A 27,299-nucleotide genomic window follows, 5' to 3' on the forward strand; every position below is an offset into this window, starting at 1 on the left:
AGGTATAATTGTGCACAGTTACACATCACTACAGTCCGAATAATTACCTTAATGCTTTAATTAACTCTTGTCATTGCTTTGACTTCAGTTAGAAAATATTTTACATACAGTGTTTTACAAAACAAGAGGGGAGGCTTGTTAAGAAAAAACAAAACAAAACTATAAACAATTTTCCTTTTTAGGCAATGGTATAAACCCCATTTAGAAAGGAGATGGGAAAGACAAAAATTAAATAACAATCTCAGTGACTTCCAGTAACGGCTGGATGAAAATGCCTTGTTTTAGTCATTATAAAGTAGAATGAGAGAACTGAAGAGGCTGGATAGAGCGGGCAGGTAGGAAAGTAATCCACAGCTGAAGTGAGAGCGTTGCGCTCTGTCCTAAGTGTTCTCTGCACTGCAACACCACAAGCACCTCCTGCAGGAGTAACCACACTGCAATCAGAGCTCACCGCTGGGGACACAAACAGAGCAACATTCAGAGCAACAAGATTACAAGATGCTGTGTGGTAAAATACTTGGATCTGTCCCTGTGTGAATAGGTTTTGAGCATTAGTTATATATTCATTAGCGAATCCTCGTTTAGTAAGTCTGAGATCTGAACATACACTATGTGGCCAAAGGTTTGTGGACACCTGATCATCACATGGTCCATATGTGGGCCTTTCCCAAACTGTTACCACAAAGTTGCAAGCATATAATTGTCTAGAATGACTTTGTACGCTGTAGCGTTACAATTTCCCTTCACTAGAACTAAGAGGCTCAAACATGTTCCAGGATGACAATGACCCTGTGAAGAAAGAGAGGTCCATAAAGACATGGTGTGTTAAGGTTGGAGTGGAAGAACTTGAGTGTACTGCACAGTACAGTCCTGACCTCAACCCCACTGAACACCTTTGGGATGAACTGGAACACCTAGCTAGGGCCTTATAACAGCAAAGGGGGGAATAAATCTGGAATGGGATGTTCAAAAAGCACATATGAGTGTTATGGTCAGGTGTCCACAAACCTTTGGCCATACAGTGTACCATGTATATAAAACAAATAATATATCTTAATTAACCATTAAGAGATACTAATATGGGCTGGGGCTTATTTCAGGACTGTATATTTCAGCCAGGCTAATGAGGCTGTGGTACCTACCCTGGCCACTGGTGGCGTCTGTCTGTAAGTGGCACATACACCACCCCCATGAGTGCCTTTTTGACAAAGGTACCATCACTCTGGCGATCATACTGCTCCATCACTTGGCTCCCACCTTCTGGACCTACAGGCAGCACCAGTCTTCCACCTGGTTTCAGCTGCTCCAGAAGCTGAAGAAGATTTTATTGACAGGTTTAGAGGTTGAAATACTTACAATCATTCTGATTGCTAGCTAATACTTCTTATTACTGAACTGAATTGCCAGGTGATCTTGGGTTTATATGTGCAATGATTGATTCCCAGTGATGCCCCTCAGGAAGCAGAGTTAGCACATCACCTTCACTAAATATGCACAAATTGAAGATCTGTTTTAGAGTCGGTGGCTACATGTACAAATGTAAAGTTTGTTCTTTCCATTTTAAAGTGGTGATGCAAGAAAAAACACTTAAAATGTTTTTTTTTTTTGCTCAGAATGTGGCAGGTGTAAGCACAGGTAGGGTTAGACTGTAGAGCAGTATAGAAACTATAGGGAAATTGATAAGTTGTGTGCCTACCGCTTTGGGGACTGTAGGTGCTGCTGCCCCAACATGAATGGCATCATATGGTGCTCCATCTGGAAAACCTAACCGACCATCACCCACTGAAAAAAAGACAAAGCCAAGCATAGACCAAAGAAACTTCTTGTGTTAGTCTACATGAATTCTGAACTTAATTACTTAATTTTAGTGTCTTGTGAACACTGCTGTAGTAAGGTTGTAGTGTAGGTGTGCTGACATAGTTAGCTGTGTTAACAAATATAAATATGACCTATGGACAATAATACTTAAAATGCATTAACAGGGAAATCGTTGTCATTTACATTAAATAACGCAGTGCAATAATTTCGGTATAAATAGTAATTTTAAAGTTTGCGTGTACATCCTTATAGCTGGGATTTTTAAATATAGTAAACTACAGAGAATTACTGAAAGAACAATAGTGATGACGTTTATGTAAAGAGAATTTAAAGCTACAGAATGTAAGATTTTAGAATTTCACCCTCTCTAGTAATAAAAAAATGCTATTCCAAGCTACTTGAAGAAAGAACATTTCATAATGTAGCTTGTACTGCACTCTTTTTCTACTGTGTGCATTAATCTCACTGCTCTGAGTGCACATACAATTCAAGGGTGTGTCCCAACCCACACAATGGACAATAATTTGTATATCTAAACTATAATGACACCAATAGTGCAGACTGGGATGCAAAGTATGCATGAATCCAAACTGTTCAGCATTACAGATGTGTTGTGCAAAATAAATTAGCTATGATAACTAAATAAATTAGTTATGTTAGATATGTTATAGTCATATCAATAACTGTCACAGTTACTGATGAAAAAACAAAACCATCAGCTAGTTAACACTCACTGAGTGCCTGACTAGTAGCAGTGCCCAGTGCATCACCAACCTGCCACGATGTAACTGTGCTCATTCTGCCAGATCATAAACAACACAAAAAAATTAGTCACCTAATGTTAAGCTCTGGTGAAGGAACAAGGGTTGCTCCACTGTAACTCCATTTCCTGAGACTCTAGCTAGCTAAAATATGGTGTAGAGAACCACAAAACAAATACACTTGATCTGTGTTCTGTGTGTACTTTGTTATATAGTCTATGTATTCTGTTCTCTGGCCTGTCAAATATGTTTGTCACGAACCTTATAGTGTTAGAACACTAGGTTAAAAAGACACAGACCAGGCAAAAAGATGGCTCATTCATATTCACCAGATATAACTGAGTTTGAAATACAAAAATACAGAGAAACTCACAAACACCAGTCACTACTGGCTATCATGAGATTTCTAGCTCAACAAATCAACAAGGATAGAACAGATGACTACGGTTCACTAGTGTCTGACCAAATTAGTGAACAAATAACTGCCTTATCCTGATTCCTTTTTCCTCTTATAGTGTATTATCAGACTCTTCCACTCTCTCACTCCTATTTGTTTACACTCTCTCCTGATTGGCTGCCTCTCCTGCCAAGCACAATGGAACCGGACTTCTTTCATGCCTGAGGTTGGGATGTGAAGATGTTTAACACATCCGAGCTGGTGTGGAAAATATGCATAGGAATTTCATGCCACTTCTGACCCGATATCCCTCACACAACTCTGGCTGTAAATTAGTATTACATGACTGTCAGGGTGAATCATGCCAGCACAGAAAAATCATATTATAGAGGGTTTTTTTTCATCTCTTCTCCAATTATCATGATTTTTCCCATTTTTAACAAAATCCTACGCACTGTAGCTTTAACTGGTATAAATAATAAATATCAGTCAAATGAGAAAAGATTAAATACTTATAAAGCAATTCTGCTTTGCTGAGGAGGAAAAGCACACTCTGGTTTGTTATTTCATTTCATGCATACCATTCTATTCCCTTCTTAAGTGTCTCACCCACTAGCTTGATCCGTCCAGAGGTTAACAGCTCCAGGTCATCAGCTTGGACGTTTTTCACCGAGGCTTGCACTAGTTCTTCTATGTGATCAATTCCCACCACTTTTCCAGTGGGACCTACCTGTATATAGAAGATAAATATAGTTTATATAGTTTAAAATTAAAGCATTTTTTCTACACAAACAAAAAAAGTAGCAACATTCAAACTTAGTGCCATGAATAACATCTTATCTCCCAATGTACACCAGGTATAATTGTATTCCTAGAATATCTCACATTTGCATGAGGTTACACTTATCATCCGTTATTATGACTCCGACCACCATCTAATTTTATATCAGGTAATGTAATTGTCATGTGAATGCAGTTAAATGCTTTCTCCTAACTTGAAAAGAAGTTGGGGTCAGAGTGCAGGGCCAGCCATTGTACAGCAGCCTAGGAGCAGTAGAAGGTAAGGGCCTTTTTCAAGACCAGAGAATAGTGGCAGTCTGGTAGTTCTGTACTCACAACCTTCGTAGACTAATACTAAGTCTAGTTTTCATTTAATCAGCAATCAGTGAAACACCAGTAATATCAATAATTAAATAGCAACAGACCTCTCATATACTATTGGCATGTTTTAGAGCTACTGTAAATATGCTGGGAAGCTCACCATTCTTGCGAAGCAGGCAGTGAGATAACCGCTCCCTGAGCCAACATCCAGTGCTGAAGCTCCTTCAGTTAACTTGTCACTGAGAATCTCCAGAGCATGTGCATGCTACACAGAAAAGTCACATTATCAGACCAAATTCATCCTCCACACGTGCAGTCACATCATCACTATAGCGACAAACTTTACCATATTAAGTCCAGCATGGATCAATAGATTAAAATGATCCCCTTAGTCATAAGCTACAAAATCTTAAACAAACATGCCTGACTATTCTCACTGACTAACTTACCATATGAGGAGCACTGATGGTGGCCTTGTACCCTTTAAAGAAAGCAAGAAACAATGTGCATTTATGTTGAGAACAATGTTTTTTTTCTGATAACCAATTTGTAATTTCAGTGTGCCTGTTCAACCTTGAACACACCTATTGACTGAGGAGAATCCTCATATGGGTAGTCTTTGGAATAGATGCCCCGATCAGTGGCAAGCATGGCTTCGAACACTCGATCGCTACGGATAACTCCGTGCTCTGTCATGTAAATGAATAACACATACTATCAGCTCTATATGAATACAAATATGAAATGTGTAGAGTTTAATCAGTGTATGTATCAGTCACAAGTCATGCCTTGCATGTTTGCCAGGCTGTTACCTCGCAAACGGCTTATAAGTTGTGGATGTGTTTTGCCACTAGATATCCATGCCATGGTCCTGGTTAGAAGCAAACCCATAGGGAAAGCCAGTGCTGCCCCCCTGGCCACACTCCACATTTCCTGAAGAAGGATCACCTGCAGCACATTCCCAAATGATGCTTTTTTTAAGCTGTACATATTTAAGGAATGTTCCAACCATAAATCTCAAAAATGTTGAGAAATTTTTTTGATTTTGTTTAATTTTAGAGTTAAAGACGAAATGAGGCAAAAAAAGGACTCCCATAGCCTTCCATGTTTTGGTTCCTGAAATGTTCATGTACGGGCACAACCACAATAAAAACTGTTTAGCACTTTCTTGTTGTGAATTAAGTATTTTAATGTATCTGGGGAAAAAAAAAAACACATAACTACGATCTGTTATCCATGTTAGTTTGACAGCTAGTATTCCCCCTTGCAGTTACATATATGTACTACTAGTGGTGGCTCAATGGTTAAATGGTTACTGGTTAAAGGCTAGTGGTGACTCAATGGTTAAATGGTTACTGGTTAAAGGCCAGTGGTAGCTCAATGGTTAAATGGTTACTAGTTAAAGGGCAGTGCTGGCTCAATGGTTAAATGGTTAGTTGTTAAAGGACAGTGCTGGCTCAATGGTTAAATGGTTACTGGATAAAGGCCAGTGGTAGCTCAATGGTTAAATGGTTACTGGTTAAAGGCTAGTGGTGACTCAATGGTTAAATGGTTACTGGTTAAAGGGCAGTGCTGGCTCAATGGTTAAATGGTTACTGGATAAAGGCTAGTGGTGACTCAATGGTTAAATGGTTACTGGTTAAAGGGCAGTGCTGGCTCAATGGTTAAATGGTTACTGGATAAAGGCCAGTGCTGGCTCAATGGTTAAATGGTTACTGGATAAAGGCCAGTGGTAGCTCAATGGTTAAATGGTTACTGGTTAAAGGGCAGTGGTGGCTCAATGGTTAAATGCTCTGGGCTACTGATCAGAAGGTTGGGGGTCTGAGCAACACCCTTAACCCTATCTGCCCCAGCAGCACTGTATCATGGCTGACCCCAGCTTCCTAACAAGCTGGGATATGTGAAGAAAAGAATTTCATTATACTGTCACACATAGGGCTTCTTCTTCGACTATGGCAACTTCCTCAGTTACAGAATTAACTTCTTTAAATTGCTCTCATATGAAACAAGTGACAGTAAGGTATAAATGTTTTTCAGTGAGATTTATCTGTATATACTTCATTAAAACAAATACAGATGAAAGCAACCTACTTACAACACTGTGCTAGTATGTGACCATGCAGATCAACAAATAGCGTTTTTACTCTAATAAAACGATTCATTCTGTTCTGTTTAAAAGTCCTTTGGTGCTAAAGTGACTCTGACCCAGAATGATGATGGAGTGGAGTGTTTATGGCTCCATAAAATGTTTTTTAATGGATGTACAGACTTAATTTAAAAAATGCAGATATCTCTTTTTCGTTTTCATTTATAAAGACGGGATAACATTACGGTTTACCATTGGCTTTCTTTCTACCTCTACATGCTCATCTAGTTCACGTGTTCATCTGCAGGGGAAAACATTACTACCAAACCATTAATTTAATCTGTTTTTTGTTTTTCATCAGATACCAATAGAAATGGAATTAATATACCATTTGGGGAATATTATGATCTCAAATCAGTCCTCAGGGCCCACAGACAGTCTACGTATTGGCTCTGTCCCTGTGTTGTGAGTTATTATAGACCTAAATGTGGTTTATGGGGCCTGAGGACTGCATTAGAGTATCTAAAAAGCTTTTTACAATCTGTGCTGTCTCTAAAACTCTAAAAATAAACATCTGACCAAAAAACAAAAAATTCCCTTAAATAACTGATGATTTTTTTCTTTTTGTTAAATTTATAGTTCCAAACAAACATTAAACTCCAAGTGTATGGTTGCTAACATTAACTCCATATACCCTCACAAGAACAGTAATGAATCTGAACCTGAAAAACAACTTGTTTATGAACAGTCATCAAGACGTGACGTTGTTGCGACAGAGACACCAAATCTAAATCTGATGTTTGGGATTACTTTCCTAAGAATATAAAGTAAACCATAGCAATGTTATCTTACATTAAAGATTAGTGTACATATTACTCAGCCTACCTATAATATTGTTGAGGCCAACATTCAGCGTCGCCTTCGATGATCTACATTTAAAGAAGTGACATTTCTGTATGTTAAAAGCAAAATAAAGACAGACGCGCTATGCATTGAACGCTGCACGCCTACGTCATCTGAATTTCATACAGACACGCTGCTACTTCCAGCAAGTTTAACGCCAAAACAATGTACACCGTAGTCCTCTTTTTGCACGCCGATGTTCCCCACAATATAACTTTTGTATGTGCCAGTTGTCTTTAAAAATCCCCACATAAAAATATAAATAAATAAAAATGCAATATATAAGAACCTTACGTTTCACCATAAAGCCACTTACGTTGGTGAATGTACAGACGGAAGGAAGACCAACCCTCGCGCACAACGCTCAACCAATCACAATGACGGAAATATTGACCGACGCGTGTGTTGTCCAATGACAACTCAGAAGCGCTAATACGTTTCGGTTGTGCTTGTGTTTACTTAGGAAAGCCTGGCTGCAAGCTGAAATGTTGGTGTTCCTGTGTTAATACGTTAACTTAGCTAACTGTTGAATAGCTCTGAATTAGGAGAGCAGTAACTACGTTTAAGGTAAGAATGAAAGCTGGATTTCGGTTGTGTTACATATACAGCTCAAGCTGTCTTTGGTTGTTGCTAGTTAGCTCTCCCGGCTGCTGAGGGAAGATTTAACGCTCGCCGCTTCAGTTCGCTGTTTGGGAGCAGGTACATTATTCAGACTGACTGTGTTAGACATGCAGACAGCCAAATCACAGGAATGACTCTGACACACATCAGGAAGTGACGAGTATTATGAGCTTGTTTGTTCAGGTTGTGTTAGTTGAGATATCTGTAGTGCACCCACTGCAAGCAGCATTGGCTCGTTGGTTGTTTGGGCTCAGGGGCTAACCTCAGACCCCAATACACACATACACACATACACACACACACACACACACACACCCACACCACACCACATCACATCACATCTGAATTTATTTACTCATTATTCTTATCAGTATATTCATTCTTCTTCAGTAGCCAGTCCGCCTAGGGTCAAACCTAGGGGCAATTCAGAGTAGCCAGAAATGCCTAGGGTCACACCTAGGGGCAATTTAGAGTAGCCAATCCGCCTTGGGTCACGAATAGGGGCAATTCGGTGTAGCCAATCTGCCTAGGGTCACACCTAGGGGCAATTCAGAGTAGCCAAAAATGCCTAGGGTCAAGCCTAGGGGCAATTTAGAGTAGCCAATCTGCCTAAGGTCTCACCTAGGGGCAATTTAGAGTAGCCAGTCTGCCTAGGGTCACACCTAGGGGCAATTCAGAGTAGCCAAAAATGCCTAGGGTCAAGCCTAGGGGCAATTTAGAGTAGCCAGTCTGCCTATGGTCACGCCTATGGACAATTTAGTGTAGCCAATCCGCCTAGGGGCAATTTAGTGAAGTGAAGTGACTTGTGGCCAAGTATGGTGACCCATACTCGGAATTTGTGCTGTGCATTTAACCCATCCAAGTGCACACACACAGTAGTCAACACACACACACACACACTGTGAACACACACCCGGAGCAGTGGGCAGCCTTTTTTGCTGCGGCGCCCGGGGAGCAGTTGGGGGTTCGGTGCCTTGCTCAAGGGTCTCACCTCAGTCGTGGTATTGAGGGTCGGAGAGAGCGCTGGTCATTCACTCCCCCCACCTACAATCCCTGCCGGATTGTTCCTTCAGGTTCACCTTCGGGTTGCAAGTCCGACTCGCTATCCATTAGGCCACGACTGCCCCCAAAAGAGTAGCCAGTTCGCCTTGGGTCATGCCTAGGGGCAACTTAGAGTAGTCAATCCGCCTAGGATCTCACCTAGTGGCAATTCAGAGTAGCCAATCCGCCTAGGGTCACACCTAGGGGCAATTCAAAGTATTCAATCAGCCTAGGAGCAATTTAGTGTAGCCAATCCACCTAGGGTCACACCTAGGGGTAATTTAGTGTAGCCAATCCACCTAGGGTCACACCTAGGGGTAATTTAGTGTAGCCAATCCACCTAGGGTCACACCTAGGGATAATTTAGAGTAGCCAATCAACATAGGGTCACACCTAAGGGTAATTTAGAGTAGCCAATCTGCCTTGGGTCAGGAATAGGGCAATTTAGTGTAGCCAATCCTCCTAGGGTCACACCTAGGGGTAATTTAGAGTACCAATCTGCCTAGGGTCACACCTAGGGGCTATTCAGAGTAGCCAATTCGCGTAACATGTTTTTGGGCAGTGGAGGGAAACCAGAGAACTTGGAGGAAACCCAAGGGAGAACATGTGAAAATCCACACAGACACTAATGCTGCATTCCACTCAAGGACACAACTTATAATTCCCAACCTCCATCCAGGAAAAGCCAAAGCAAGTGTCCCCTCTGCTCATCAGCTTGGGGTAGTCGTCTCAACTGTGAGTTCCTTCCTAGTTTACAGAGTGACATCAAATCAACATGGCTGTGCACAGTATCAGACATCAGCAAAGTAGCACTTCTTAGCTTTAAATTAGTTATTGCAAGTATTTGCTTTTGATCAGTCTCCATACAGACATATTCACTTGCTAAATAAGACTGACCTCACAGTTCACTCTTTCAGGGGGAAAATAATGCATCACTCGTCACAGTTAGATGGCTAGCTTGCTGGTAACAAGAGGCAAATATGCTTATTCCACTTTCTGTGGCGTGTGTCGAGTCTTGATTAACAGTGAAGTGTCAGGAAATAGGGATGTGCCTTTTCAGTACCAATTTCTCCTGACTTACATTCTTGCTACACTTTCACCCTGCAGTTCTACACTGATGTTTTCACCTGTATACGCACACAGACACACACACCTGCTGTTCATGGGTAAAACAACTTGAGTGATGCTGTTATTTCCATGTGGTGTGTTCATGGTGGAAACTCACCTCACAATAACAATACAGTACAATTAATCATGTAGCCTTACTTAGTGTGGAGTTTGGCATGTTCTCTCTATGTATGCATGGGTTTCCTCTGGGTTTTCTGGTTTCTTCCAACTGTCCAAAACATGCACGTAGAGGGACTGGCTATGCCTCTAGGTGTGAATAAGTGTGTGTGTGTGTGTGTGTGTGTGTGTTTGCGTGCATGTGCATGGTGCCCTGCGATTGACTGGTGTCCCATCTGGGGTGAATTTGCTCACCTCATATCCAGTGTTCCCGGGACTGGCTCCGGATTCAGTGTGACCCTGCCCAGGGTAAAGTGGTTACTTAAGACGAGAGAGAGTGACAGGTCACTCTGAGGTCTACTCTGAGCAGCCACCTTTTCCTTAAAAAGAAGTTCACAAGGCATACATATTTTACCAGAGGGGAAGTCACTGTAGGACTGCAGAAAGAAAATGTACACATGTGAACAGTCAAGCACACAGCTGTTGTTTTTTCATCGTAATTACAGTTTGCGGGCAAGAGAGATATAAAAATTACATACTGCTCCTTCAGTTCAAGAGTCTGATGAATATTCTGATTCTCCCGGACAAAACACAAATGTACTAGCTACTGGAGGCAGGTCTCTCATAAAAACCACTGCCAATCAGTATACCATACGATACCGTATATGATACAGTATACCAGACGATAACCATGATACTAGACGATAACCCGATACAGGCTTCACGAGACTTCACGAGATATTGACACAAAACATTACATTTTAAATTTTAATACATTTATTTTGTAATGTCAGCAAATCAAACCACTGCAGTATCAAGTTTTGGACTATTAAGTAAGCATGCTCCAAGGCAGTTAGATTCCCACTCGCAAACTTCGTGGTCTGTATGTTACTACCTCTGATGCTGCTGCCTAGTGTATTAGAAGAGGTAGAGCTCATAATGAATATTAAACAGAAATATTACGATACACCCCAAATTTGTCTTGACAAAGAAATTATGTCTCATGCCAGAATAATCATGTCTCATAATTATTATGTGATACTAAGTCCACATTTACTCTAAAAACATGTTGATATGTTGCATTCCTTGACAGATGTTGGGTGTTTAATGTTTTGAGAGTCCTTTCCTGACTGTGAGCAGACATTTAGACTAGTTTTGATATTGTTTTTACCATTGGTTCATTTTATATTTGTGAGAAACAAATTGATAAATGCTACTGAGAAGTTAACAGAATTAAGCATGTAAATTTGTTTTCCAACTCCTCCACAAACCCAGCTAACATTGTTTTGCCAAGTTACTCCTACACCCTTGATCTGAATGAAATCCTATCATGTGAAGTATTGTTAAATCCTCAGTGAATCCCTTCCAGAGCTCATTCATTAGAACACAAGTATCGTAAATGAACATGTGGTGAAGCTGGTTTTGTGTTCCTAAGCAAGGCTCAATCTAGCAGAGACATGAGTGATGATGCCAAAGGCTTGGAGACCCGGTCCAGCGGTGATTTGTGGTCAGAGATCTGCTCGGATCTGCCGGAGCCGCCGGAGCACGGAGCTGCTGATGAACACTTCACCGATTCATTCCAGCCTCATTGTCCTGTGAGCAACCAGAGCAACTTCACCTCTCCTAGTAACCTAACTTCTTCCAGTCAGTGGGAACCGATGGCAGACTCTGCAGTCTACATCGCCAGCTTAGGTATGGGAACATGTTTAATTGACTTCCTTTGATGCTAATAGACTTTATTTTTAAAATGGTCTACTGTGACCTTTAAGGGGATGTGCTTTGCATTGCAGAGAACCGTTTGAAGAGGATTAAAGGTCAGTCAAATGAGGTCACATCAAGGGAAATGCTGCGCTCCTTGTCCCAGGCCAAAAAGGAGTGCTGGGACAGGTTCCTCCATGATGCCCAGACTTCAGAGTTATTCCAGGAAGGAGATCTGGATCAGAGGCAAGTGAAGAACAAATCTCGTTAGTCTTATGTGGTGTTCCCTTGGGCATCACTTTACTATTTTATATTTACAGTATAGACAGTGGTATTTATTAAAGTATTTATATGACCTGATCTTATATTATATTATATTAATCTAGTCCATGGTATACATATTGCACAGCTGATGGATATCCAACCTTGACATTTAGAACTGAAGTACACTGTAACATTTTGTCCGTCTTGCCTCGGCAGTGCTTTGGAGCAGCTGAAGCGTTGGTTGTCTCCAGAGCGTGTAGCAATCAGTGCAGAAGAGCTGGAGTACCTCCTCTTGCCGTCTAAGAGCACAGAGAGAGCCTCACACCACCCATCCAGCACAGGTTATTCCACAGAAGAGCTGGACGAGGAAGAGTGTTCAAGTCCTGAGAAATAAGTCACATCATTCCCCAAAAGACTGTAGTCACATGACCAGCAGATGGTCATATATTTGAGATTCAGTGTGTAGTATCTGATGGTGAAAATCTTCAGAGGAAATAATGTTGTGGACTTTGAGATTGATTTTCAAACCTTATTCTGTATTTTAAAGGAAGAAAATGGAGTATCTTAATAAGTACTCTGTAATCTCCCACCGTACTTTTTCCTCTCTCTCGCTCTCTCTCGCTCTCTCTCTCTCTCTCGCTCCCCCTTTGGCTCTGCAACATGAATTAGAGTTCAAGATAATGAACAGTATTATGATCTTTGTGTGTTTAACTGCATAAATGAAAACCTTTAAAAGGTTTAACAGTCTTTATGGCTTTTCCTACCAGGGTTTCAAGAAAACCTGAAATCAAAACTGTCCTTTTTAGTCTTGCCTGTTCATGTTCTTGATTGTATTGTACATTATACATGAGGATCAATCTCTTAACAAATTTCTTGTCTTCTTTCGTCTCATCTAAGGTTTCTTTTTTTTTTTTTTTTTTTTTTTTAAACTATGTCACCATGCATGCACAGGCTTTTAAAAATAATACTAACCAATATCAGGTCATGTTTCACCTCCTCTTCCTCCACACCAGCTAAGATCGAACACATAATCCCACCAGTTTAATTTCATTGGTTTGGCACGTCAGTGGGCAGATGAGTTTTAAAGGAGAACTCCACACTCAAACACATTAAATACGTTCATAGTGAAATATTTGCGAAGTGTTTGGCTAATCTTATGTTGGTTTCTTGGTTGGTGCAGCATTTTCGTTATTCCTGTGAGAAGTTAGTGGTTGTGTGCCGTGCTGACGTCACAGGGGGACATTGCCAGTGCAGTTACAATAGCATTTAATAGGAGAAAAAAATTCAATGCTTGTTTTTTCAGACACCATTTTTCAACAACTACGAAGGTCACGTTTATGAGATATACAACATAGCAGTGGAGACAGCAAGCGTTCCATAATGCAGTGCAGTTACACGACGCAGTTGCATTGCGTTGACTCATGGCAGAGCCTCGGCTCAGCTAGTTAGCCATCTACGTGATGACAAGCACAATGACGACGGTATTAGCGTGAAAGTTGAAGCTTTGGAAGCTTATCTGTTTGAGCAGGTAGTTCAACAGCATTGTAACAAACCATTAACCAAAGTGAAAACATGTTGATTTAAATTTTTCTTCTTCTTCTTAAAGAAGACAGAAGTCAGTAGAAGTCAATGAAGAATTTCATAACAAATCTTGGACGCCACTGAAGATTACAAGTTCAGTGTTAATTATAAAGATTAGTAAGGTGGATTTTGCCTTTAAGGTGTGCTTGTTCTTAATTAGAATGAAAGCCTGAAGACACACTGATCTTTTTTGAATAATATTACACATAAACTTAACCGTTCCTTTGTATGACTGTATCCTGTAAAATAATGACCAGTAGATGTCAGTAGGTTGTTGAGATTTCTTCCCTGATCCCTCTGATGCTTCTTGTTGTTGTTGTTGTTGTTGTTGTTGTTGCCTGACTTGTAATTCAATTAGTGGTGCGTGTACAAACATGTTTACAGCCTAAAATTACTCTTAGCCCACAGGAGCTAGCTTTTTCTTTTGTTTGTATTCTGGAAAATTCTTCCAGAAGCATAGAAATATAACCCTACCTGACCTAGCATTATATCACCTACAAATATGACTAATGAATAAAAGGACACAGGGGATATGACTACAGGAATATCTGATATTACTGATGACATTTCAGTTAAGCAGTATGGCATATATTAGCCCGGCTCTGATTCAGTACAACAGTACAGCCCTCTTGCTCGTGCGATATTACTTAACTGAAATGCCATTCCCATGATTGACAGTGTGATATTGCTTTTATATAACAGTTCTATAAAAAAAGGACAGAAATTAATATTGAGCAGCTGACATTTCAGACACAATATAGCCAAATATTTTGTTTATTTTTGCCCCATTAACGAAAACAGTTCCAAACAAGCGACACCTGGATAGTGCTGCGTGTTGCCATGCCAACGCACAGACTGACTGACAGCCCATAATAAGTGCAGTAACGATCTCAGTGTACTGAACTATCGCTAGAAATGGACTAGCGGAGTAATACAAACAGTGAAGTGTCCCAGAGCAACTAGTGCTATTATTAGACCGGAACTAACTGCTGTATAATGTAATTTGTTTCATATTAATGGAAATAGTGAAGTGAAAAAGTTATGGTGCGTTCAAGTCATGTCGGAAAGCTCGTATTTACGAGTTGAACGCACATGAACGCCACCACAAAGTCGTAACTACGAGTGAGATTTTGTCTGAGCTCCGAGTTTCCGAGTTGGGATGTTGTGTCAGTAAGAAAACATTGTGGAATCAAAGGATGTAATGTCTGTAGATTACGGTAAATTAGTTGAAATTGACTGGGTATGTAGCAGTGATATGTCTTTGTCAGGCTTTTTTATTTACAATAAAACAAGCTAACTGCCTGCACAAAATACTATAGCAGTACAATTACGGTATAATAGCTATGTAACAATAAAGTTTACAGTGGCTTCATAAATTGATTAAAAACATAAAAACACAGCTGATGCGCATCTTTGTTCTTCATTTTCTAGAAGTTGAGTTTTACCTTGCTGTATTTTTTGTAGCTAATTAAGAGAAGGTTCACCGCCATCTTGCTCCGAACAAAGTGACTTGAACTCACCTGACGTCGTAATTCCCAGCTCGAAATTTAAGTTAGCGTATATATGAAGTTTTACGGTAACCATCATGCGGTTATTTTAGTTCAGCTGTAGACACTCTGAAAGTTCTCTCTCACACACACACACACATACACAGAGTTTCTTATTAACTACTATATGTAACATGTTTACTAGAATGAGACATTTATTTTAAACAAGTTTCTTCAACGAACATCTCAGTTATGTGGGCTAATTTACAATACAATGGACTATTTATTGATGGTAAGAATTCTGTTGCTCTTTAACATGAAATCAGTTTTTTTGATGGAAGGAATAGAAGAAAAGCTCAATTACAATAGAAAAAACAAACAGTACTATTCTTTCAAAGGATATTCCATTGAAAACGTACGAGTTTTACACTTGTATATAAGTATAGTTAGTATGAATGTGCAGTGATGCTATAGACTGTAGGTTATTTACAGTAATGTTTACGACATCTGGCTGTAATATATAATAGAAATAAGGTGGTGATGGCGGAGGCTGGTCCTCTCTCACTTCCAGCGCAGTGACGTGGAGAGTAGAGAAGGAGTGTGTGTGTGTGTGTGTGTGTGTGTGTGTGTGTGTGTGTGTGTGTGTGTGTGGGTGTGTGTGTGTGTGTGTGTGCTGGCCATCCTCCAGTCTGCTGTGGAGCGACAGGAAGACGAGAGCAGCTTCAGGTGAAAGACTGAAAATCTTCACAGACAAAAACGACTGATATTCTCATGTAGAGCTCTGACCATCCTTTTATTTTTATTGAAATCTAAAAACTAAATAAAGTGGTGTTTTACAGTGAACTTATGTTTGGATCATCTACTGCCTACTTGAGATGTGATCAACTCGACAAAGGAAGGTAACCACTGTGTTCTCTAATTACATAATCATGTAAATTGCAGCTGTTTAAAAATGATAAATAATGATTAGTAATAAATATATATATTGAAATGTCATGTAGAGCGTATATTATATAGACTATAGTGATCAAGCTTAAATTGAGACAAGGTTACAGGTGATGCCTTCACTCTGAAATTTCAGGTCTTAATATATTGAAGCTTTTTTTTTTTTTTCCCTAATTATATGAATATATATGACCAAATTTTTGATTGTGCAAAAGGTTGCATTTTGAAATATTTGCCTTATCTCCAGCACTATTTTGTGTTACATTTTTCTCTAGCAATGACATCTGTATTTTCTTTTTTACATGGAAATTTGATTATTTGAACATGCTGTAATAAATTTTAGAATGCTGAAAATGTTAATGTTTAATTATAGTTCTAGTTAATTATGTTAATTATGTTATTGGTGCATCATATCATAATCTATATGAGTAGAGTCCCTGAAGCATTGACCAGGGTCTGTGATTTAAAATATATATATATATATATATATATATATATATATATATATATATATATATATATATATATATATATATATAGAGAGAGAGAGAGAGAGAGAGAGAGAGAGAGAGAGAGAGTTACAGCAGTGGAAATCACAGCCTACCTTTATCAAAGTTATTATATTTAGTATTGAGTTAGTATTGAGGTCTTATAGTATTTATAGTGGTTATTCGAATTGAAAGGGTTTAATCTAAACCCAAACCTCAATAACTCAAAATCAGTTACAATTTACCTACCTAATGTTTTCTGTCGATGGAAACTTCAGGAATAAATGTCTTCATGGTTCCAATAAATAGGCAAATTATTATTTTACACATTTAAATAATGAGCCAACTATTTGAATAGTTGATTTATGATCATAATCTGTACTCGGGAGTCTGTGGTAAAATGGGTCTCTGGTTGCAAAACCTTTGAGAACCCCTGCTCTGTGACAATGTGGAAGTGTTTTTCCTGTAGCTGTGGCTGGATGTTCAGTATTCTTGTACAGAATGATACACAGTGTAGGTCTGTTAGACTGTAACAAATGAACCCTATTGACTAATTTCAGGCTTTGAAAAACTCTTGATTATGCATCAACCCAATTTAAAAAATGTCAAGTACCTCTTTTTTTTTTTTATTAAGATGTTTTTCAAAGCCAGGGCACCTCATTTGTTTCCATTCACTCTCCAGTTGTGTTGAAATATGATGAATAATTTAAGGGATTTATTAGTAATTTATAATTTAGACTGGTTTTCTTTATCATATTGGTTCTTTAGTTGGATTTTTATGAGACTTGGGATGCTTCCTAAACACACAAAAATTATTGATGAATTTATTAATCTTATTTGGTCTATTCGAATTTTGCACATACATGGTAAGTCTCACATAAGGACCTGTTTACACTTAGTACTAACACCCATCTTGGGTAAAGCAATCACAAACAGACAGTGCTAAGTAAAGGTGCTTTTGAGATCAAGTGTGTCTTGGGGCTACATTGTGATCTGATCTACTTAATCCACTTTTGGAGGTGACCATGTAACATTTGTTGCGTGTGCTATTGTGTTCTGATGTGTCTTTAACAACCAGGGTAGAGGAGCAAAAACCTTTCTCAAATATTGCTATTTCAACTATTGCTACTTAAGAAAATTACTCGAATAAATGTCATTGTCCAAGTGACAACTTTACTAAGAGCAGGAATATTATGGTATTACATTGGCCAGTAATTTGAGTGTGATAGTTGACCATCCACACTCATCACTGGACACCCTTTCTGAAATTCTTGCTGGGGGAGTCTGTTCAGGTTGGTTTATCAATTAGATAAATGAGTTTCCCCTTGAAAAACACAGGTACAGAGATTATTGTGAAGAGAAATTTCAAGAAGTTATACATAACAAGCATTTTTTTTTTTTTTTTATGAGGACCACACCAGCACACTCCGTATAAGAAATACATGGTGAAAAACAGTTCTCCCTGGTTTACTTGACTTGGCTAAGTTAATACAAAGAAAGAATAAAGCATTAGTGAACACTAGATTTACTGATTCTGTAGCACACTGGCAAGCCTTTAGGGTTCTCAGAAATCAGTACTCACTGGCAATTTATAATTCTTGATTATTTGACTGATAGTAATGACAATCATTCTAGGTTTATGAAACTAATAAAATGTCTAAAGAGCCCACAGAAATGTAATCTGTAAATACAGCATCGCTTTACAAACCCAACCCCCCCCCAATTTAGCCTTGGCCAATTCCCACCAGTTAGGTCTCCCCTATCATACGACAGCTACAAACCCAGGACAGTGAAGGCTAACACGTGTTTCCTCTGAGACACGTGAAGCTGCCAAGTGCATCTTTTTGAACTGCTGCTCAAATTTTAACTTTTTTTCAAATATGATCTGTCCAATTTTAAACTCTCTCCCAATTTTAAACTTATGTCTTAGAGACATTAGTCTTAGAGACATTAGTCTTACTTCATACTTTCTTATACAATTTTAAATGCAGGCATGGTTCAAACCTGGCCATAGTGCAATCACAGCAGCAATTTAAATTGTCAATGATATTATGTGTTTCCTGCTGTTTCTTCTCAGGGCTTCAATCAATCAGATTGTAATAAGTTTTATAGTTACCTCACTAAACAGACCCTGTCTGAAACTGTGGATCAAGTAAAGTCAGGATTCAGAGAGTTTACTAGCAGAGTCCCACAGGGGGTCAATATTGGAAACTTGCAAAAGGACTTGATCATTTATTTAAAAATAAAAACAAAATCTACATGGTTCTTAAGGCCCCAAACTATTGACTTTAATGGTTTACGAAATAGCAGCTACTGAGGTGAGATCATTGAGCTTGCGAAGAAACTCTCATTCACAAAAGAAAGTATTAATAATTAACATGACATTAAATCCTGTTTTTAAAATACTAGGATATATTTATAAATGTTTTTTTAAGTTATGTGAATATTATTTATGACATGGGCATTGCTTCACTACTGAAACCTTTAGATTCAATATTTCACAGTCCTCTGTGTTTCATTAGAAGTGACAGAAGAGTGACATCACTGTGATCACTGTGAGCTTCACTAGCCATCTGCAGGCAATTACACTCCCTTTTTGTATATAAGGCTTTACTGGGAAAACAGCCAATTTGTTTTAGTGAATTACAGAAATAATGAATATGGCACCCACTCAAATGACTGGAATATCCTCCAGCATGTAGAGCAAAATGCTTTTTCTATTTCAGCCCTCGTCAATGGAACGAAATATAGAACACACTGACACTTCATAGTCTGGTGCAAATGTGGCCTTTTTAGGGTACTCCTAACTAATTTTCTTAAGTGTGTTCTCATTTCATTTATCTTCAGTAACGACTTTATCCTGGTCAGTCTTGCAATGGATCCGGAGGCTATCCCTGAAACACTAGGCGCAAGGCGGGAATATATCCTGGATGAGACACTAGTCCATCACAAGGCACCATGCACGCATATTCACAAAATCATTCACACTTGGTGTAATTTGGATTAGCCAATCCATCTAGCAGCACGTCTTTGGGAGATGGGAGGAAACCCATGTGGACACAGGAAGAACATGCACAGAAACAATTCCACAAAGACCGTTCAGGATTGAACTGGGGACCAGAACAGTGTTTCATTTATTATATGAGATTTATTCTATTAAATCTTAAAAGGATGTTTCATATGGCATTAGTTCTGATTTTAATGACTGACTGTAGGTTTTTCTTATATTTGCGATTAACTCATATGTGCTTAAATGACTTATATGTGTTATATATAATCTTACTTGATTCTGTTATTTATAATTTATTTACTCCTTAGATTTTTTTGTTTAATTGTTAAGCCATCTGAAAAATAGTAGTCTCAGTAGGAATTTCCTGCTTCCCAGTAAACGAATGAGTGAACGAATGAATCGCAAAGGAATTTATATTCACTGCATATGCTCTCAGCACTAATATACTGACAGTATTGATTAAGTAAATGTAAGCAAATGTAGGACCTCACTACCTCTGCCCAGAAAAACAACAAAAGACTGCCTTGTCACAAAACCCAATTACAAGTGGTCACTGGAGACACATTGAAATACCAGGTGAAAACGGATTTCTGTCTCAAATGTCTACTTGCAATCTAATCACCAGTGGTGAATGTTAATAAGAGGTGAGAACAGGGCTCACATCTCTGTCTCTTAGGCTAGTACACTCCTGCTTAAACTGTAACCACACCTTCCACACAAACCTTCAAAGACTTTTGTTGGTGGTGGTAAAAAAAAAAAATGGAGAAAAAAAAATCTAAAAACAGTGATTCTGTGCTGCTGTGTTCCAAGTTGATTAAAGTTAGTTGAGTGCTATAACACAGCATGAGGTGATAACTGATTTTGTTATTATTTATAATAATTTGCACCAAAGAAGGAAGTTAGCACAGCTCACTTGAACTTTTCTCATGTCTTTAGCTCTGGCTCATGTGAAGAACAGGATTGTTCTCTCTAAATGTACAGCTATTATGTGAACAAAGAAGTGTTGAATTGGCTCAAATCAAACTTCTGAAGCATTTCAGGCATTTCAGTTGTGCAAAGTGTGTTCAGTCCATTATTCTAAAACGTTTACCGTCTTTAATTTAGGCAACAATTGATTTTTTTTTTTAAAGGAGCCTACAATTTCAGAAAATTGATCAGCATATCTGTAGTTGAGTTCTTCTGGTGTTTAGGATTTCAGTATAGCACTATAATCTCCCTTATCAGGCTACGTACAATTAAGCTTCAATAAAGGCACACAGATGCGGCTTTTTATAAACCTCTCAGTGGTCAAGAGTCTTCTGAGGAGCAAATGACTCCTTAACAGTTGCATCCTTTTCCATTTCAAAAGGTAATTTAAAAGTAACAAAAGGACACTCTTGTCAAAACACACATGTAGCAGTTGTTCTGTCCATTTCACCATTAATCGAATGACATGTAGAATATGTAATCTGTATGTGCTGCCATATACTGCAATACTTATACACGTATTTATAACAGGTGAAAGCTGTGGTGAACATGGACTCCCTCCTGAATGGAACCTGGGAGAACACCACTTTCAATGTATCTCCTCCATCTGTCTCCTCTTTCAACGGACTGAACCTTCTGATGGAACTAAAGATGCTGTTTGTCCCTCTCTACGCCGTACTAGTCCTAGTAGCCTGCTGTGGAAACCTCTTCCTCCTCTTCCTCATCGGGTTTAACAAGAAGCTTCACAGCACAACAAACTTCCTGATTGGAAACTTGGCCCTGGCCGATTTGGTGATGTGTCTTTTCTGTGTGCCCCTGACTGTATTTTATGCCTTCGATGAGCGTGGTTGGGTTTTTGGGAATTTCATGTGCCGTTTTGTCTCGCTTATGCAGACTGCGACTGTCTTTGCGGCGGTCCTGTCTCTGACGGCCATAGCAGTGGACCGTTACATTGTGGTTGCTTATCCGATTCGTCGACGTATAGGGCGCCATTTGTGTACTGGCCTGGTGCTAAGCATATGGCTCTGTGCCCTGGTAATGTCCATCCCTGCTACCGTACACACTGTGTATTTGGATCTGAGCGCTGCTGGTCATCACATGGCCGTGTGTGAGGAGTTCTGGCAAGAGCAGGAGCTTGGTCGGCTCATCTACTCGTGCTTCTTTCTGCTCCTCTCCTATTTTGTTCCTCTCGCAGCTGTGTCTATATCCTACTGTGCCATTTCGTGCCACCTCCAGCACAGGGCTACACAGGGACTTATAGCTGCCATTCCCTCCAATCAGGAGAAATGGGGCCGCAAGAGGCGCAAGACCTTCCGCCTGCTGCTTATATCAGTGCTGTGTTTTGCATTCTCCTGGCTCCCCTTGCAGGTGGTCAACCTCATCCGTGACCTGGACACTGACTTTGTTATCTTGAGCAAGAGTCATGTCAATGTGATCCAGGTTTCATGCCATTTGTTAGCCATGAGCTCTGCATGCTTTAACCCTTTTATCTATGCTTCTCTGCATGACAAGTTTTTGTCCTACTTGTGCCGCCACATGTTCCAGAGGCGCAGACAATCTCAGGCCCAAAGCAGCTCCACCACCTCCAGCCGCTTACCTCGCCAACACACCAGCTCCACCCTGGCTGGTATTCCCATGGCTGTGAGCAAGACACTACAAGAATGAATTTAGTCAGTCACTTTAGCCATCAACATTATGCGTTCTTAGAAATGGTACTGCACCTTAACAAGTCACCACCATGTTTATGTAAATGTGTACTGCATAAGGCACTGTAGGGTGGATTGTATATGTTGTATATATGGATGCTCTGCAAAGCCTGCTGAACATAGTCTCAAAATAGTAGTAGTAAATAGTAATAGTTAGCTGCCTGCTATATGTTATTAACACATAAAGTAATGCTGTGACTGTTTAATAACACAGTGCTGTACTTTTTTGTTCACGTTTCATTTGCCTGGCCATTTTGTCTTGTTACAAACTGTAATGTGTGTACAGGTGGTTGTAATATGGAATTGTTTTATGCATGTATTGTGAATATATTGCATTGAATTTGTAAATTTTGTACTAAATCAGGATATATGTACATATAAAACATACATACAGTATACCTGCATATATTGCGTCATTTAGATTTCCTTCTTCCTTTACAGAAAAATGTGAAGAATAAACACATAAAAATTTTCCACTGAAGAAAATGTACCTTGAACCCAGCTTCACTTTATAGTATGGTTGAGTAAAACCAAAAGAATGATGTGTAATTACTTCAAGAAAACATTAATGTGAAGCCATTCAAGGAATATTGCCAAAGGAGTTATAACAGCTACAAATGAGCCAAGGGCCTTTGGGGTGGAAAATACATCTGTCAGAAGAAGCAGACAACATTCAATCTGTCAGCAGTAAACAGACCAAAAATAATCACGAGGAGAATTGTAAATACCTAGGAGCAACATTGTTTGACAACAAGGATAGACAAATCCAAAAGGGCAGTGAATATTGCTGCATTATGTTCTGTACCTGAGTAAATGATCATTGAACAAGTTAAAAAAAAGTTAGAAGAAAATAAATACAAAATGTATTTCAAAATATATGTTGGTAATGTGTGAAAGTGGGAGGTGAGTGGAAACTGAAGTACTATAGGAGGAAGCCCACACAGGCATGAGGAGAAAATGCAAAACCCCAAACAGACAGTAAACAGAGCTCAAGATCGAAACCCAGACCTGTGAGGCACCAACTTTACCTCCTGCACTAAGGGGCTGTCCATGCACACACTCATTCACACCTAGGGCCAATATAGCCAATACACCTACATGCCTATTTTGGCCAGGTGGGAGGAAACCCACAGACACACAGAGTGAACATGCGAAACTTCACAGATAGTAACCCAAGTTCAGGATCGAACAAAAAAAAAATACAATGTATTTGAAGTATATTTCACATATAAGATATGATATGAACATAAAATCCATTTAAAATGTATTTAAAATATTTGGACATTTTCATACATTGCAAAAATATTTATATGTACACTTTTCATTATGGGAGCTGTACAGAACAACATAAAACCTACACCTTGAAAGTGTGAATACAAAAGTGTGGGAATGACTCATCTTTTTTTAAGACATCAAGACAGGAAAGAGGATGAGTAATGTTACAATTAGTCATGATTCTGGTCATGAAAGCCACAATGAGATCTTCGAACAAGGCACTCTCAAATAGCTATCAAATGACATGAAATCTGTCAGCTTCAAATTTTTCAAACGTGCTGTTCCTTTGATTTATATGGTCTATTTAGAGGTATAAATTGTACTTCACTTATAACATCTCCAAACTGAAATCCTGGTAAGCTGATCCTGTAAACATGAGAACACTGCAGTTTATATTTGTAACAAAATTGCTTGGAGCTGAAACCTAATTTCATGTGCAGATGAGAAGATTAATCCGAACAAGAGGAAAGGAACTAACTCACTTGCCGTGATTGATAATGTGACTATTGACGAGAGCAGAAGGATGATTTCTAAAGTGTACATAAGCATTTTGACCACACAGGTCCAACCACATGCCTCAGATCTCATTATTTTGCAGTGGGATAATGGTCTTAGACACAATGCTAGAACAACTCTGGAGGGAGAAAGTAATGTTATTGACTTGCTGAGTCAATAACTCCATTTGTTAAGACAAGGCTATGGCTAAAAGTCCTTAAAATAAGCAGGAACTGAAAACTTTCTGCATTACAGCCAAGGTCCAAAATCCTTTGAACCCCTAGAATAGAGAAAGTATATATAAAGGATGCTGTGTGGTTATTTTTAAATCAAAATAAATGGAAATAACTTTGACATAATACATTCACCTCAGTACACTAATCATCATGAATTTATTACAAAATAACATTGAGCCACTGACAAAATACTTATTGTGTATTTAATTATAAACTCTATTTATTGCTGGTATTTAATTTTTAATGTTGATCTCTTTAAACCACTTTGCTGAAAGCTTAATAAAATAAATGAATTGACAACAGCTCATACAAAGGGCACCATAAATAATACTTCTGTATTGATGCTTGCAAAGATTTAACAGGACAATATCATGCACTGTTTCATTATATATTATGCATAATGTTCAACCATATTCACAGTGTGAAATATAAGATGCAAAATCCTAACCCCTTAGAAATTCACACACGTTTAAATTTTCACAGGTGAAAGATATTTTCAAAATTACAGAGGGAAGTAATGCAATCACCGAGGAGTCTCATAACATATTCATGACATTCAGTGATTTATTCCATTACAATGTTCTTGATCATGTACATTTTAGTTTTGCTTTACTATTTTAAGGCTTTAAGGCTTTAGCACCGTACATTTCCATTTCTTTACCTCCTGGGTAAGTAATACACATTATTTGTTTGTTTTTCTTCTACTTCAAGTTTACCCAGGGCCTTGAAGGGAGTATTTGATAGAAGATGCATTAAATCTCTAAAGTTCTAAGTCCCCAGGCATGGTCTAAGAGCCCTCTCGTCTCATTACCGCGGTCCTTGAAAAACATAACCTAGAACAAATAATTTAGGCAATAGACAGAGCCAATTACTGTAGCCTATGCTTTGTGTAGCTAAAGTGGAATGATAGCTTTATAAATAAATGGTCTGTGTTTTTTTTTTTTTACATTAGGTCCAGACTAACTAATATAGAGTATTTTTGCGTGAGGGAATCTGCAGCAGACTGTTCCTTCCTGAACATGAAATAAGCTTCAAGCATGCTACATCACCTATGTCACTCTCAAACTAGAACAAAGCAAAATATCAGTGATGTGCACATATATTATACAGTAAGTTATGGTCAAGCTAATAAATAATGTATCAGGATAGGAAAACTTTTAAAGTATTTTTAAGTCTTATTCAGTATAACTGAATAAATGATAGTAATAAGCTCGTAAACCTTAAAGGCACAATTAAGAATTTGCAAAGCGATTTTATTTACATGAAATCAAGGTTATTGATTCTGGAACATTATGCCTTTTCCCAATATATTTACACCCCATACTGAACTGAATGGGTTATATACACTGCAAATACATTTAGTTTTCAGTATGGTTCTTCATTTTCTACTTCCACCAGGTGGTTCTGAAATCTGTGGCTTGGTATTATAACTAAAATATTCTGTCTCATTCCAAAACGAGAAATGTGCACTGATTGACATTTGATGACTATTAGTATTGAGTAAAAGCTTTCCCTGAGTGGTAGGTGAATGTTTATTTTGAACCCAATTATTATCTATCTTTGAAAGTGTTGCAGAAAGTGGGAGCAAAGGGGAAAAATACTAATTTCTCAGTAATTAGAAGGAAATGGAGGAGACCGTGTTGGCTTTTGCAGTTTCTGTCTGCACTGGGATAAAAGGTTGAAAAGTAAATTGGGATCTGAAAGTAGAGCTTTGAGCAGAGATAGACACGAGCCAGCTAAAGGGCATTTATTATAGCCCAGAATAAGTGCTGTCTTTCTTTCCACCCCCAGCTTCCTGTGTGCATAGCCACTTCAGAACACGCATGGAGTTCGTGCTTCACATGATAATACCCCTCCTCTCAAACTGAAAACCTTACAACGTGTACAATTTTCTTGCCTATATACAAGGACTGGGCCAAGGACCAGTATGTTGTGATTATCTAAATCAAGTCAAGTATTTTCTTTAAATAACCAACTTTAGGACTATCATGGTATATTTCTCAGGTATAAACATAAATAAACCATAAACCATAAATGTATTATTTAAATATTAACTGCCATTGGAGATGTAACACTTTGGACTTGTTTTGCTCCTATGCTCACTTCACTTATTCCCAATTTTCAAAATGTCCAGTATGGCATGACTTGATTAGCCTCAACATTTGTCTGAATAAGTTCAAGTTACTGTGATTTCCAAAGTAAACTCTGTGTCCTGTATTTCATGTGGAAAGAAACAAAGTAGTAAAAAAAAAAAAAAAGATGACCAATGGAACAATGGAAAAAAACAATTAATTGTATTTAATTCTGTCTCTTCTATTAAAAAACATACTCTCATTATGCTCAGTTATAGCATTGTTCCAGGCAATACCATGACTTGATCAAAGTGATCAAGCTTAGTGTAGAAGAGTCACAGAAATAACCCAGTAAACAAGGTAGATCTTGTAAATCTTCATGGTACCATATATTAAATATTACCTACTAACATGATTCATTAATAATAGACATTTTGTCTTGCTTGTTCAAACACAGATCATGTGTCCAATTTCTACTCATTAGTTAAAACAAAAAACAAAAAAAAATAACTGCCTACTACTTAATGCTCAATTATGTATACTGTGTATGTACATGTTATATGTAAATGATGAGTGTAAAAGTAAATACTACATTTAGATGTTATAAATATACTGTACAGTATATGCAAATGTAGGATTTAAATCGAGAATATGCAAACCGTTTATGCCTCTGTGACGTCTTGCAAAGAAACAATTAAGCAATTTACAGCACGTTCACATTCAAGTTAAAGTTACCATGTAATTACAGATTGTGTTTCTTGTTAAAAAAAAAAAAAGCAATGTTTTTTTGTTTTTTTGTACCATTCTGTATAAACTCTACAGACCATTGTGTGTGAAAATCCCAAGAGATGAGCAGTTTATGAAATACTCAAACCAGCCCATCTGGTAGCAACATCCATGCCACAATTAAAGTCAGAGATCACACCTTTTCTTCATTCTGATGTTTGATGTGAACATTAACTGAAGCTCTTGACCTGTATCTGCATGAATTTTTGCATTGTGCTGCTGCCACATGATTGGCTGATTAGATAACTGCATGAATGTGCAGGTGTTCCTAATAAAGTGGATGGTGAGTGTATGTATAAAGATTGTGTGGATATGGCTAAGTTGATAAAAGTGTAAAC

The 27,299-nt window shown here is 38.4% G+C and overlaps 3 protein-coding genes across 9 annotated transcripts; 2 read left to right on the forward strand and 1 right to left on the reverse strand.

The window, feature by feature from the left end:
* Positions 1–33: 33 nt before the first annotated feature.
* On the reverse strand, positions 34–7,488 carry pcmtl (l-isoaspartyl protein carboxyl methyltransferase, like). 5 transcript variants are annotated; one of them, XM_026933880.3, is made up of 10 exons: positions 7,383–7,416; positions 7,049–7,092; positions 4,890–5,025; positions 4,662–4,766; positions 4,527–4,558; positions 4,238–4,342; positions 3,586–3,706; positions 1,697–1,782; positions 1,143–1,312; positions 34–417 (listed from the first exon to the last, which is right to left on the reverse strand). In XM_026933880.3, exons 3-10 carry the CDS (start codon positions 5,005–5,007, stop codon positions 381–383), a joined length of 774 nt encoding a protein of 257 aa, XP_026789681.1. In that variant the 5' UTR covers positions 5,008–5,025; positions 7,049–7,092; positions 7,383–7,416; the 3' UTR covers positions 34–380. The 5 variants fall into 5 exon arrangements, with proteins under 5 accessions (XP_026789681.1, XP_026789682.1, XP_034163686.1 ...); XM_026933881.3 differs by lacking the exon at positions 7,049–7,092 and having other exon boundaries at positions 7,383–7,488; XM_034307795.2 differs by lacking the exons at positions 7,049–7,092; positions 7,383–7,416 and adding an exon at positions 7,361–7,379.
* ccdc32 (coiled-coil domain containing 32) lies at positions 7,487–12,783 on the forward strand. Of its 2 annotated transcripts, none has more exons than XM_026933885.3 (4): positions 7,487–7,633; positions 11,392–11,644; positions 11,743–11,896; positions 12,131–12,783. In XM_026933885.3, exons 2-4 carry the CDS (start codon positions 11,410–11,412, stop codon positions 12,306–12,308), a joined length of 567 nt encoding a protein of 188 aa, XP_026789686.1. In that variant the 5' UTR covers positions 7,487–7,633; positions 11,392–11,409; the 3' UTR covers positions 12,309–12,783. The 2 variants fall into 2 exon arrangements, with proteins under 2 accessions (XP_026789686.1, XP_026789687.1); XM_026933886.3 differs by having other exon boundaries at positions 7,501–7,633; positions 11,388–11,644.
* Positions 12,784–12,920: 137 nt separating this feature from the next.
* prlh2r (prolactin releasing hormone 2 receptor) lies at positions 12,921–22,654 on the forward strand. 2 transcript variants are annotated; one of them, XM_053237716.1, is made up of 3 exons: positions 12,921–15,708; positions 15,822–15,881; positions 20,923–22,654. In XM_053237716.1, exon 3 carries the CDS (start codon positions 20,941–20,943, stop codon positions 22,054–22,056), a length of 1,116 nt encoding a protein of 371 aa, XP_053093691.1. In that variant the 5' UTR covers positions 12,921–15,708; positions 15,822–15,881; positions 20,923–20,940; the 3' UTR covers positions 22,057–22,654. The 2 variants fall into 2 exon arrangements, with proteins under 2 accessions (XP_053093691.1, XP_053093690.1); XM_053237715.1 differs by having other exon boundaries at positions 12,921–15,881.
* Positions 22,655–27,299: the final 4,645 nt, after the last annotated feature.

Source organism: Pangasianodon hypophthalmus, chromosome 10 (genome assembly GCF_027358585.1).
Source record: "Pangasianodon hypophthalmus isolate fPanHyp1 chromosome 10, fPanHyp1.pri, whole genome shotgun sequence".
Classification (NCBI taxonomy): domain Eukaryota; kingdom Metazoa; phylum Chordata; class Actinopteri; order Siluriformes; family Pangasiidae; genus Pangasianodon; species Pangasianodon hypophthalmus.

Excerpts from the sequence above, each read along its gene's own strand:
- pcmtl (XM_026933881.3), bottom strand. The coding sequence starts at position 5,007 with ATGTGGAGTGTGGCCAGGGGGGCAGCACTGGCTTTCCCTATGGGTTTG. Across the intron at positions 4,767-4,889 it reads ACTTATAAGCCGTTTGCGAG|AGCACGGAGTTATCCGTAGC; the intron begins GTAACAGCCTGG and ends TTTACATGACAG. Across the intron at positions 3,707-4,237 it reads CTGCCTGCTTCGCAAGAATG|GTAGGTCCCACTGGAAAAGT; the intron begins GTGAGCTTCCCA and ends TTCTATATACAG.
- ccdc32 (XM_026933885.3), top strand. The coding sequence starts at position 11,410 with ATGAGTGATGATGCCAAAGGCTTGGAGACCCGGTCCAGCGGTGATTTG. Across the intron at positions 11,645-11,742 it reads AGTCTACATCGCCAGCTTAG|AGAACCGTTTGAAGAGGATT; the intron begins GTATGGGAACAT and ends TTTGCATTGCAG. Across the intron at positions 11,897-12,130 it reads GAAGGAGATCTGGATCAGAG|TGCTTTGGAGCAGCTGAAGC; the intron begins GCAAGTGAAGAA and ends TTGCCTCGGCAG.
- prlh2r (XM_053237715.1), top strand. The coding sequence starts at position 20,941 with ATGGACTCCCTCCTGAATGGAACCTGGGAGAACACCACTTTCAATGTA.